At 40.2% G+C, this 14,277-nt stretch overlaps 1 protein-coding gene across 2 annotated transcripts in view; it reads right to left on the reverse strand.

The window, feature by feature from the left end:
• The window catches only part of PCSK2 (proprotein convertase subtilisin/kexin type 2), a 213,378-nt gene that overhangs the window by 93,848 nt on the left and 105,253 nt on the right, over positions 1–14,277 (reverse strand). For both annotated transcript variants that reach the window (XM_040981190.1, XM_040981188.1), the window contains 2 exons: positions 11,273–11,386; positions 8,798–8,906 (listed from right to left, as the gene is read on the reverse strand). In XM_040981190.1, coding sequence (XP_040837124.1) covers positions 8,798–8,906; positions 11,273–11,386 — 223 coding nt within the window. The remainder of the gene's footprint in view (positions 1–8,797; positions 8,907–11,272; positions 11,387–14,277) is intronic.

The following is a 14,277-nucleotide window of genomic DNA, read 5'->3' on the forward strand; positions in this document are numbered from 1 at the left end:
GGAATTAGAGCTGGGAATCAAAATACTATATTCTAATGTAGGGCACGGACATACTAATTGTTTGACTAAACATCTGCTCCCTGCATTCATTTATTTTTTTTGTGGTTGTATAGATATTTTATGAATTGAGAGTCACTGAACTACAGCACACGTATTGGGTTTCACTGTGGATATCATGGCACGTGAAGTAGTGGTGGTCTTCATGGTTGCTATTTTTCCCTTAAGATTTGATTATTCTTATTGGAAAGGCAGATTAACAGAGAGAAGGAAATACAGAAAGATCTTCTGTCTGTTGGTTCATGCCCCAAGTGGTTGCAGTGGCTGGAGCCAAGCTGATTTGAATCCAGGGGCCAGGAGCTGCCTTTGGGTCTCCTTTGCAGGTACAGGGTCCCAAGGCTTTGAGACATCTTTTACTGCTCTCCCTGGCACAAACAGAGATCTGGTTGGAAAGTGGAGCAGCCAGGACATGAACTGGCACCAGTATGGGATCCTGGCGCATGTAGAACTTAGATACTGAGCCATCACCCTGGTTGCTTTCTCTAGCTTGGAGAGTATAACCAATCACTCCTCACTCACTATCATGCTTGCTGCTTCTTTTCCCTTCTTATGATCTGCAGTAGGAAATGGATCTCAAAATTTAATATTTTAACAATATTGACATTTATTTTCATTTTACATGAAAAGCAGAGAGATCTTTGATTTACTTATTTACTCCCGATAGCTGGGACTGGACTGAGACAAAGTCAGAGTCCAAAACCCAATCCAGGTCTCCCTAGTGGGTGGCAGGGTTCCAACCAGGCACTCTGATATGTGGCTATCCCAAGTGACAAAGGTTGCTGACCCTTGTTCTGATCACTAATTACAGTCACTAATTCCAAGTTCATCCAGTTAAGCTTTGATGGAGTTGGGGATGAGCATGAGCTATGAGACCAACAGATCCAGTTCCATTCTGGTCTCAGATGCTAGTGTTTATGTAGTTTTGGCCAAATAGCACAGTCTCTCTTATCTTTGACATGGGACTGCAATTTCCCTTGAAAAGCAGCTTTCAAGATTAGAGACAATCCATCAAAAGTGTTTGGCTGGTAGTAAAGACTTGGTATATTGGATTTCTTATCATCATTATTAGTATTACCAGTCACATCACTAAGGTAATATGGATAACACACAGGAACAAAAACATTAAAAATTTTACTTGGCTTTGAGATGTTGTGTGTACTTGCTGAAATTGGTTACATTTTGTAACCTCATTGTTTGGAAAAATGTTAATATATATATAGATCAGTCAAAATAAAGCACACAGAGAATATATTTTTTTCTAGTAGGAAGCCATTTTTGAAAACATGATGCTGTGTTCTTTTTATCAGTAGTTCTTACTGTTGCTTTTAAAAATATTTTGTTTTTTATGATACAAATATCATAGGCTCAGGGATTTTCCCTCTCACCCTCCCTCTTCTTTCAACCCCTAGAATCCCTTATATTATTACATTTCTTACTGCTGTTTTAAAAATTAATTTTTTGACAAAATCTTCCACTTGCAGCAAAACTAGTACACAAAAGTTTAAAAAATTTTAGTTCTTAAGTGTAAAAGGAAATGCTTAGTATTTGTCTTTCTATGTCTTGCTTATTTCACTCATCATGGTTTCTTCCATTTCCAACAATTTTGCTGGAAATGATACAATTTCATCCTTTTTACATTTGGTTAATATTCCACTCTGTGTGTGAGTGTATCAATATATCACATTTTCTCTATCCATTCTTGGGCTTGTGGACGTCTTGATTGATTTTGTATTTTGGCTCTGTGAACAGTGACGCTATAAACTTGCTGGAGAAATATCTCTTTGATACAGTGAGTTCATAATTTTTACTATATATCCACAATAGTAGGATTGCTGATCATATGGCAAGTCTGTTTCAAGTTTTTTTAAAGATATCTCCACACTGTTTTCTACAGTGGCTGCACTAATTTAGATTTCCACAGGGTATATGAGTTTCCCTTTCTCCTTATACTTTTCATTATCTGTTGTCCTTTTTATGATAGCTTTTCTGATAGGGAAGAAGTTATATCTCATTGTGGTTTTGATTAGAATTTCCCTGATGATGAGTGATATGAATTATTTTTTTCCCATTTATTTGCTCACATTTGTATCTCTTCTTTTGAGAACCGTCTATTTCATTCCTTTGCCCATGTCTTAGCTGCAATGGTTGTTTTTAGGTTATTGAGATTTTTGTGTTGCTGACATATTCTGGATACTAATCCTTTGTCAGATACGTAGCATGTAAATATTTTCTCCCATTCTTGTTGATATATCTTCATTCTGTTGATTGTTTTCTTTGCTATGCAGAAGTTTCCGAGTTTGATATAAACCTTTTCATCTTATTTTGCTTTTGTTACCTGCACTTTGTGGTTCTTATCCAAGGAGTCTTGAAGTATTTTCCCTACATTTTCTTTTAGAAATATCATAGTCTCAGGATTTAAATTTAGATCTTTGGTTCATTTTGAGTAGATTTTTATGAATGGTGTGAGGTAGGGAGCTAATTTTGTTCTTCTACAGATATCTGTCCAGAGATTTTATGTTCTGATAGAATTTGGCAGGAAAAAAATGTTTCAAGAAATGGTAGTCTTGGGGTGGTTATTTAGACCTCTGGTGGAGACAACAAGTGTCCCATTTGGAATGCTTTGGTTTGATTACTGCTTCTGGCTCTTGACTCTAACTTCACGCCACTGTAGACCCTGGGATGCAGTGGTGATGGCTCAAGTAATTAGGTTCCTTCACCTATGGGAGGTGCAAAATGAGTTCTCTACTACCAGTTTTGGATCTGGTCCCATCCTAGGCATTGCAAGCATTTATGGAGTGGACCAGAGGACAAGAACTCAATCTGTCTCATAGGTAGGTAGATTGATAAACAAAAACCAAAGCCACTTCTAATAAAAAGAAATTGTAGTCTCTACTGAAGGGAAAATATTAGAACAAGGAACTAATGTGAGACTAGAAGAAATTAGAATGAAAACAAACTCATTTAGTCTGATTAGAAGAAGGACTTGATTAAGAGTGAAAACTAAGTGTTAGGTAGAAAAGATGCAGACTTTGAGAAGAAATGATTATAGACAGAATTGTAAAGGATGACAGACATGTGTCAGAAAAAGGAGTAATGACCTAAAGAATGAGAATGATAGCCTGCTAAGTAGATAGCATTTTAATGCCTTTGTATGGTTGTTCATCTTCTGAGGTGGAATTTACCAATCATCAGTATCTGCTTATTAATTTAAAAATTCTTACATTATTACTGGACTCATTTAAGTACAGATGATTTAGATACAGAACCTGAACTGTGCTCAGTCTATGGGGTGAGGGAAGGGAGAGACTGACTTATCACCAACTGTGATGAATGTGATGCACAAATGATGCATGTTTGTTCATCAATCGTTAGTATGCTTTGATAAGTTTGAATCTTTTCAGATTCTTATTTGCAGGAGTCCAAAATTGCAGGAAGCTGTGATATCTTTAGAGATCTTCCCCATCCCCTACTGAGAACCAGCAAGGGATTCCATGGTCTTATTCTCAGAATGTTAATTGCTCAGTTGAGACATGTAGCATCACAACACCCTGAGATCAGCCCTTGCAGTTTCCAAAGAGAACTTAGCATCTGGCACACGACACATCTCACTGAGTTTATGTAGTGAGAAGGAGCCCTCAAGGAACATGCTGTGTTCTTCAAAGCCAGCTGCTTAGTATCTCCCACTCCATATGTCACACCTCCCACTGAGAGGTGGGCCCACTGCCTACTTTTCCATCTGAGTGGGCTTGTGACTGCATCCCTCAGAGGGTTGTAGAACTCCATTGCACTGCTTCCAGGGGTAGCCAAAAAAGCCCAGGCATCTTCCACCTGTTCCCTCTGGATGCTCACACTGGAGGAAACTAGAAGTTGGCTAAGAAGCTTGTGCAGAATAGTCAATTCTTAGAATTTTAAGTTTCTTCAGTATCAATTTTGATTATAGGATTAATCTTCTCATACCAGGAAGTAGAACTTAATCATCCTTAGCAGTGTCTTGATTCTCTGCTTTGTTCTACATCCCTGATGTGGTCAATCCAGAAATCTGCTTTACAGAGCCACATCCACACAGCAGCTCTTTTCTGTGCAAGGGCTAAAGACAGCCTACTTGATTGGCCCCACACTTGGTATGGAATTTGTGTATCTGCCACAGTGATCCTCTCTCAGTCTCAATGTGACTCCATGGAACTCATGCCTGCATGCTTCAAACCCACCAATTACAACTCTCTGCAGGAAATACACCTAGAGGATGCTCTGGATTCCAATAAAGACTTTGCCTGCAGGTTGTTGGTTCCTTCACTCCTTTTCTGCTGGTGGAGTGTGCATTTCCCGCCCAGCCCTTCTTTCTCATTACCACTGAGGGCCGCCCTTCTCTGCTCTCTTTGAGATCTGGTGGTAATAAACCACTTCCGTTATTCCATGTGTTTTATCATGTGGCTCCTCCTGTGTCTCATCTCACTTGACAAATACACCCAAACCTAATCAGGTGAACACAGGTCAGGGAAGAGCCCTAGAGCATCTGCTGTTGTAAATTAGTTTCTGGTCAGAGGGACACCTGGTCACAGTCTCAACACTTAGACATTCAGCTGTCTGCCAGGATAAAATAAGCACCCCATGAAAGGCACTGCAATGATGCAGACGTTTGCTTTCCTCCCAAATTCATGTCAAAACTTAATTCCCCAATGTGATAATATAAAGAACTGGGGCTTTTAAGAGACAATTAAGGCGAATGGCATTATGCCCTTGTAAAGGAGCCAGAGCGTGCTTGTTTATCTTTCTTTTACCCCTTCCTCCATGTGAATTCATCCACTTTGAGACTGCAGCAATAGGCACCATACTGTAAGTAGAGAGGTGACCCCATGAGCAGACATTGGACCTACAGTGCCAGCATCTGGGAACTCCTAGTTTCTACTACTGTGAGAAGGTTCCATTATTTATAATTTAGCTAGCCTAAGGCTTTTGGTTAGAGCAATGGGAATGGAGTGAAACAGGTGCATTGTAAACATCATGACCTGATCTCACAGGGCCTGACAGCCAGGCTAGAATTTGTAGGCATTCTTGTGACCAAATTAGAGAACAGTATTATATACCGGCATTCCTCATACTACAGTGACATTCTTAGCTGGGCTCCAGTGGCAACCAGCATTAACCAGCAGCCATGGAAATGAGGCAATGCAAGATTGCAGCCCAGATGACACCTCATCTCAACTGCTCACAAGACTCTGAGAAACACCTAGTCAGTCTTACCCAAATTCCTGTGCCCCCCCCCCCCCATAAAAAAGAGTTACTTTAAGTTGTGAAGTACTAGATTCATTTGTTGTGCAGCAGTGGTAACTGAAACCACCATCCTATTGGGTCACCATATTGCTTTTCTGTATGATGCAGAGTTTAGAATCTGCTGGAAAGAACTGGATGATTGTTCACTCTTTAAGCCTGAACCTTCACTCTTACGAGTGAGGCTGCATTCATCAAGTCCCACCAGCATGTTAGGACTAAAGGGAGGGTTTCAGGGACTGAAGATGGGTGACTAGAATTCGTTGTGAGACTATGGGCAGTTTTCTGCTTCTTTAATTCTCCAAAATTGTATGGCGGCTAGCACATAGTGAATACTCAATGAATGTTTGCTATTTTTATTGTTACTTCAATATGAAGCTCTCCTTGGCCTTGTCTCAATGATCTTCAATCTTTCGTAGCTCTGGGCAAGAAATAAAATCAAAGTCTTGCCTTAGGTCTTCATTGAACATCTTTGACCTTGATAGTAGCCACCTACTCTGAACTGTGGCTCAGCTGGGTGACTGTTGTTCATTCTTGTAACTCATGATGATCACATCTCATTTATCAGGTCAAGGTCCTGATACTAAGCAATTCTATGACAATAAAATGAATGAAATTGTCACCATCAAGTGGGGTGCTTGCTGACATTGATATCCTTGGAGTTTCTCAGAAGTCTCCAGCCATGGGAGTTTTCTCCAAGTGATACATAACACATGGGAAAGAAGTTATGTTGAACCTAAATGAAGGCAGTAGGTATATACTGAGCATCTAATGAGTCATTGCATCTAGTGGAAGTAGCTCAGCATTGAGTTGTAGTACAAGAGAAGGGTGATAGCCATTAGAACTGGCCAGTCCACTAAGGGAATTTTCCATTTGCAAATTTTTAAGCATTTGCCTTATAGGGCAAAATACAGGGAACTATACTTACAAAATACTACATTATTTTTGTCTTTAGGTATCAATGTCAGCATCTATGGCTATCTTTTACCTTGTTTTGGAATATCTTGGTGAGAGAATATGTGAGAAATGACACCAAACCACTCATATTTCTTTTGGGAAGAAGATAGCTAAGAACAAGAAGAGAGAGCTTGTGCGCATCTGATCTTGTCCTTGGCACATGGGAGGCAGCTATTGTCCAAGCATGCTCATTAGGCTATTTGACCATAGATTTGGAGAAAGTCTTGGTAGATGTTATTCAGTTTATCATGCTGAATGAGTACATAATGAGAGAAAGATGGTCACAGCCCTTGTATCTCTCTGCACCAGGAGATGGGGCCTGATCCTTTGATTATTCATCCAACAAAATGACAGAACAATGCTTGCCCATTGTGAATTTAGTCTTGAAGAGCTTCCACTTATTTCTGGAGAGTCCTAAGTCACCTGTAAGAAATCGGCTACCTTTCTGGGAACACTATACAGAGAGGAGAGGTCTTAGATCACATGTAGAAAGAGGGAGGCCAAGCCAATTTATTTTTTAAAAAAAGACTTATTTATTTATTTTTATTGGCAAGGCATATATACAGAGAGAAGGAGAAACAGAGAAAAAGATCTTCTATCCTCTGGTTTACTCCCTAAGTGGTTGCGATGGCCAAAGCTGAGCCAATCCAGAGCCAGAGGCCAGGAGATTTTTTTTCAGTCTCCCACACAGGTGCAGGGTTTTAAGGCTTGGGTCATCCTCCACTGTTTTTCCAGTCCACAGGCAGGGAACTGGATGATGAACTAATGAACTAATGAACTAATGAACTGATGAACTAATACACTAATCAGCGCCCACATGGAATCCCAGTGGATGCAAGGCGAGATCTTCAGCCATTAAGCTATCACACCGGATTCACCAAGCCAATTTTGCTTGGTTGTCTCCAGCAGACTCCAGCCTCAGCTGCCTTCTGATCCCAACTGCATGAGATACCCTAATGAGACCTGCAACAGAACTGTCTGGGCCCCTGTCAACCCTCAGGTAATTGTGAGGGATGATAGGACTGCTTTCAGAAAGTTGTTAAGTTTTGGGATGATTTGTTTTGCAGCAGTAGATGAACGAAACAATGGAGAAGTTATGAGCCTTGAGAGGGAGAGAATTCACTTTTTTGTACCCCACACCTTAAATTAACAAAAGAAATAAGGTTAGACAAGAAAATCTACTTAGATTTTCCTAAAGGCCTCAGCCTCTTGCTATGGAACAGAGTCAGAAGTCATTCTCTTTCTGTCTTTGGAAAAGATGACTTAAAAGTCAGTCTAGGGGGTTTAAGTAAAAAATCTTGAAAAGGGTCTCTGCAGTGCTGATGGAGATTCCAAAGGGCAGTGGCATGTGTTGCCACTGTAGGGTCACTGTAGATAGAAATGGTCATCATGATACATCCCAGGAAGGTTTCCCCAAACCTGCATGCTTTTTTTTTTCCTCTGAGTGAGTGAGCTTCAACCCTTTTGGGCACATTTCCAAGCCAAAGAATGAAGATACAAAAGACATTTATAAACTGCTGATGTCTGTCCTCATCCACTTGTGTATAGAGACCTTTATTCTCTTGAAAGCCCAATGGAGAAAGCTTTTACCTGCACTTCAAAACGTCTCACACATCAGAAGATGCGGGAGCATTGTTTTTGTGCTGCTAGTTAATGAGCCCATACAAACAGAACACAGATTTGAAGCATGCTGACTCCTCTTGCTTTCCCCATCAATTCTGCTTCAAAGGCTTGCTTTAGAGAACACAGTGTTCTTTGAGGATCTTCTGAAGGGAAACGCTCCAGTGTTCCATCCTGTGTGACCCTTGTGTGTACCTGGACTGACAGTGTATCCTGGAGCTCTTTACGGGGGGCACTGCTGCCTGATGAAGAGCAGAGGCCGGTCCCCAGCGGGTGGCTGCAGAGTGGTGACTCCACAGAACACAGAATCAAGGACATGTGCAGTTGGAAAAACACCAATACATACCATAGATACACAGTATTTTAAGCTATAGAGAACAGAGCTCAGCTAAATGTTCATCTGGCAGGTGTGTAGCATAGAATATTCTATAGAAGGTGGCTGAGATATAAAGTATTCAAGGACTGTCCTACAAGGGTTCATTTTGAAATCAGCAATAAAGCCAAATATCCCCAAATCACAAATCTGTTAGTACAAAGCTGTTTCATGGACCGAGACCCACACTCTGCAATAGAGTTTTATGTGATGATGTAAACAAAATTGAATTGAATTTCTTTAGACATTAATTCATGTGATTCAATAAGAAATCATGGTTGAGTGATAAGCAACGTTTAGTTCATCTGCTTCAATTTTTTATTCATTAATTATAAAGATATTTGTTAAAGTCATCATCAAGTTTGAGGACCACTGATGTAGAGACAGGAGAAGATGCAATCAAGCCCATTGTGGTAATTAAGTTGGTACCTGGAACCAGTAAATCTTTTACATTTTGAAGGCATGCAAAGACGCATTACGTTGCAAATGATATCAAATCATCTGAAGCTTCAAAATACTTACCATCATCCATAATTCCGATGGTCACACCTTTTCCTGTGTATCCCAGCTCCCAGGCTTCTGCCACATTCAAGTCAAGGCCAGGAGTCCCATCAGCTTGTCCTGTGTTGATCTGGCACAGGAATTCCAAAGCAGAGAATCTTATTAGGGTGAACTTGCAAACCCCCTGCATAAATATTGGCTTGACTAACTCTGCAGTTGTTTGATATTCAAGGATCCCATTGCCCATGAAATAGCATTTTGGGTGTTCTTTCCCCTCCACCACTCTCTTATAGCAGTCCTCTCCAAAAATTTTTTTTTGGAGATAAAAAGTTGATTATTTCTGTTTTATGTAAATTTGTAAGCAGTTTCAGTTTCCACATATATTATAGCCAGAACAAAGTCTTTAAACTTCTGTATAAAGTCCTCAGAACTGCAAGAAATTCTCCTGGAGAATTAAATGCTCACTTGAATAGATCTTTGATCATACTTACATTTTTAAATTTAGCTCATATAGTCTTGGTTATTCTTACTTGAACACAGTTTCCTCACCAAATGACAATATTCTCTGCAGGAGGGACCATATCCTATGAGCAATTTTGTTGCCATTATACTCAGTGTTGCTCACAAATATTTGTTGAAATGAACTAAAGAGACATGGCTCATCTTTTGTCTATGTTCTAATACAGAAAAATAAAACCTTGTGTTCCCCCCGATTCAAAAATTTAAAAAATAAGGGGAAAGAAAGAAAAATTCTAAATTAGTAGTTCACTACACTCTTTTTCTATAACTTTGTAAATTTTCTTTATCATAGATTTTCTTAAATATGCAAAGACCATTTCAAATATTGATTGTGAAAAAAAATAGTGATGTCAGAGTTTGTACTAGCCATGGTCAGTGGCTATTACAGTGTTGCTAAAACTTTTGTGTGAATGCCAGTAGTGCTGTTGAGGAAAGTCTCTGCTCCTCTGGTGAGTACAGGCTAAAGCTATACCATTCACCCAGTCTGGATTTAGAATGGCTGTGAGTTGTTTTGGCTAATACTGTGTGAGCTCATGCACCCTTGGTCATGTTCAGGCTGAAGATTTAACCGGCAATGTGCAAGTTGCCCCCTTTCCTTGCTGAAGTGCTTCTGAAAGCAGTGTTGGCATGATCAGCATTATTCTCTGAAGGACAAGGAAACACTGATCATGTAGCAAGAATGAAAAATAAGCTGTGAGTTTTGGTAAGCCACTGAGATTTTTATGTGTGTGTGTGTAGGTTTATTATCAATGAAGCAAATCTAGCCTATTCCGACTAACATGCTAACATACAGAAAGCTCATTGCATTATCCAGCTCTCGTTTTCAGAATTCCATGCGAAAAGCGTAAGGCATGGTTAAGCTTGATGCTCCAGGATGAAATGATGGTTCATGTCTTAATAGAGAGGCCTACAAGGCAACAATTCAGTTTCATCTCTCTGTGGTTTTCATCTTAGCTAAAATAAAGCTTCGTTCATTTTTACAAATTAGCTTTCATTTTCCAGCAGTATGGTCTGTGGTTGGGGTTGTTTTGGAGTCATTGATTGTTTTTAACCTTAACCCAACGAATTCACATGAATCATGGTACAATGTTGGTGGATATGCCCACTTTAGCAGATACACTGGGCTGTCCCAAATCCTGCAGCAATGGGAGTGATTTCTTTTTCTTTTTTAAGATTTTTAAAATTATTATTGGTAAGTCAGATATAAAGAGAGGAGGAGAGACAGAAAGGAAGATCTTCTGTCCAATGATTCATTCCCCAAGCAGCTGCAACGGCCAGAGCTTAGCTGATTTGAAGCCAGGAGCCAGGAGCTTCCCCCAGGTTTCCCACGTGGGTGCAGGATCCTAAGGCCTTGGGCCCATCCTCAACTGCTTTCCCGGGCCACAAGCATGGAGCTGGATGGGAAGCGGGGCCTCAAGGATTAGAACTAGTGCCCATGTGGGATCCCCTGCTGGTGCAAGGTGAGGACTTTAGCTACTAGGCTACTGCGCCGGACCTGGGACTGATTTCGTGCTATCACTTTAAGAAGCTACTTTTGCTAATTTGGTCCCTGAGCTTCCTGGCTTGTTCCTGGTGAAGTTGACTTTTTTTTTTTTGTATAGTTGTGACTTTATTTTGTCCACCATTATTCAGATTGTTGGAATCCTGGGCTATACTACTCCCAGACCTTTGATTTGACTTCCACACAATTTTAAAGTCTTCACTTAGAAACCAAGGCGCTCTTGCCAAGGCTATGAGGGGATGATCAGGTATTGCTAGTAGCTCTGACCAAGGAGTTCATGGCTTTTTAGCAGTTTTAGAAGAAAGAAGATTAGGGGACAAGATGCCCCTAATTGCCCAGTGTTGATAGAAAATCAATACATATTGCAAGGGACATTGAGTCAGATGCTCGCTAACATCCCATTGAATAATGTGAACACAGAAATATAGCTCTCATCTAAAGTTTCAAGATGAGAAATGTTTCAAGTAGAGACTTACCAGATACCACTGCTTTGTAAAAAGAGGATCATTCATGTTGATGTCGATCTCATTGATGTCTCTGTACCCTCGCTTTTTCCGGTCAAATCCTTCCTGTTGCAAGGCGGTCTTTACCTGGAAGGACAATCCTGAGGTGTTACCTAAGTGCCAAATCTCTCCTGGGATTTAGTTCCATGCATTCGCATTTTATTTATATGTAACATGGCTTTCTTTTCCCTCTGCAAAAACAAGTTCATATCATGTAATCTCTTGCTTCCGTGATTCCTTTCCAGAGATATTACTGATGGCTGCACTGAGCAATTAAATTTCAGTGATGGCTTAAAATGAGTTTCCTTAAAATAAGAACTAGAGGGAGAAAAACAAGGACTAGATGGAGAAAAATACCACTTTGCCTCTCAAAGAAGGCAAAGTGTTAGGGGTCATAAATAAAGCAATGGCACATGTCTGTGTATCAAGGAAGAGATGGACATATATACTTCAAGGAAGGAGAGAAGAAAAACTGTTGCTTACTGCTTTTTGCTTGTTTGGACATCCCTGCCTTTATATATGTTGACAGAACTGTGCTATTACAATGAAAATCAATTAACAAATGGACCCTAACATCTGCCTGGAGGTCCCGTAGTTCATCTCTAGAAGGTACATGAGAGACCTTTGAAGAGACGTTGATGGATGGCACTGTTGTCTCTGCACTGGCCACATTTCCTTTCTAGATGATAAAACAGAACCCTGAGTTATCGGATGGAATTAACACTAAGGAATTGTAAAGACTCTGAGGTTCCGTGCTGTCTGTGTCCCAGGATTTGAATCTGATGTGAGGGAATAGGAACCCTTGGAGTCTATTTACCTAAGAGGCTCACCTGCCAACTGTCCTGGGAAAACATCTTTGCTGTGTTTTCTCTGTCCTCACTATGGATATCCCCAAAGACTGAACTTCAGCCTCCCATCGATTATGAACGCTGACACCTGTCCAACAACTTCCCTTTTACGGAAGTGACCCACAATCAATTCCTGCTACTTGCAATCAAGAACTCTGATTGACATGCACGGGATGAGAGGAGGTTGGCAGAGTCTAAGAGTGATTGTAAGAATGGAAGAACAAACGAACTGCGGCTCTGACTCCAGATTTTTTTTCTTATCTGCTGCCTGGACTATGGCAGAATTGTGGGAGACTCATTCCTTACTTTGTTCCAAGGCTTGAGGCTGTTTTTTCAGAAAATTCCTAATGCTACCAGAAACTATATGTGGAAAAGAAGTGTTAGTGTAGCATTGCTCCATAAGCTCTTTGGAGGGATTTCAAGAAGGGGCATTTTCTGTGACACTGTTTTAAAAATTACAACTAATGAAATTGGAAACTAGCTGGGTTAACAGAATATGGATGGATATTTTTGTAATGACAAAAATCTGGACTTATCTCGCATCTGCAAACTGGAGACAAATTATGGTTAAAATACACACATAACACACACATAAAGGGGCACTTCAGAAAAGTCTTGGAAAAACAGAACTAACAAAATGTTTGTTTTGATGCAAAAAGTTTTGAAATCCATGCATACAAAGTATCCTTAAAAAGTTCATAGAAAAACTATTAGGAAAGCTATATATGGACTTCAGCAATTTTTTTTGCACTATATATTGGCTTCAGTTTTTTTTGGCACTGAAATAAATATTTTTCTCGTATTTCTTGTAAGCTTTTTGAAGTATCCTCTACATACATACGTGTAAATATCTCTATAGCGATATCCCTTAAGAAGCAGATGCCAAGATGGAATTAAACGCGCCAGAATTTTATTGAGAAAGAAAAGTTGTGTTGCAAGTGTCCCCTCAGGTTAAGGAGAGGGAGAACAAGGATATGTTCTCTAAATGCCCGGTGGTCTAAGGAAGGTCTTACAAGGCTGTAAAGGATCACAACATGGCTATTAGATTTTGTGTCTGCCAGGGATGGACCTGCCTCAGCACCCCTGCCTTGTCAATCACCAGCTGGGAGCAGGCATGGGCAATGTGGCCTTATTGCCATAAAATCATAGATTTCAGAGCACAATAGTGGGAGTCCTTGGCCAGTTATTCATCCTGAAATCCGGGGTCTGTCTTGTATCTCATGGCTACCAGAAGATATTTCAATGTGTGTCTGTGTATTCATTAATGGGTAACATTTAAAATGTATGAGTAAATGTATAGTTCTGAAGCTGGGGAGACAGTCATGATAATCCTTCTTTCATTGTGGAAATAATATTTAAACTAGGGTGCCACTTTAGCTTGAAAAGAGAGCCTGAATTAGATCACTGCATCTTCCCATTTTGTTCTCACAATGAATCCTTAATTTGCTCTACTCACTAATGGGAAACTTTGATTGGCTTCCAGTGAGGATGTCAAATTATACTGGATTCCTTGTCATGAATGACTTCTTGAGATGACTTCCTTCCATGCTGGGCCCTCCAGGAAGCAGGAGCAACTACCATGTGGCAATTGGAAAGCTCTCACCTACCCCTATATGTTGTTTCCCAGCAGTACAAGAAGAAAAAGATTTATCTTTTTAGTATTACTGCAGGAATAGCTATTCCAATCACTCCAAACTCAATTAGACTGAGTGCACTCTAATGAAGACTGTCTCAATTCATTTCCATAAAATTAATTTTTAATTCTATAAATTAGGTTTTCATGGGAACCAGTGATGCTTGGAACATTGCACTCCCTGGACACCACCCCTCCTTGTAACATAGGGGCCTAGGAATCCTAGGAGGAGAGGAGGCATTCTGAGAGGAGGCCTTAGTCCATCCTCCTGTCCTCAGGAACTACTGCAGTTCCACTTGCTGAGACAGGCATGCCTTGGAAATGTTCTATTTCCACTTGCCACACACAGATAACCGGAGGACACTTTATCCCCTCTGCCCCGCACAATGATAACATGAAACCCTTTCAATTGTTTTTATTTTTTTGGATTCTTATGTACTCCTTCCTTATTGAGTGAGCCACCATGATAATTTTAACATGCTGCTGCTGCACAACCA

Source organism: Ochotona curzoniae, unplaced genomic scaffold (genome assembly GCF_017591425.1).
Source record: "Ochotona curzoniae isolate NIBS_2020 unplaced genomic scaffold, NIBS_Ocur_1.0 contig_3520, whole genome shotgun sequence".
Taxonomy (NCBI): domain Eukaryota; kingdom Metazoa; phylum Chordata; class Mammalia; order Lagomorpha; family Ochotonidae; genus Ochotona; species Ochotona curzoniae.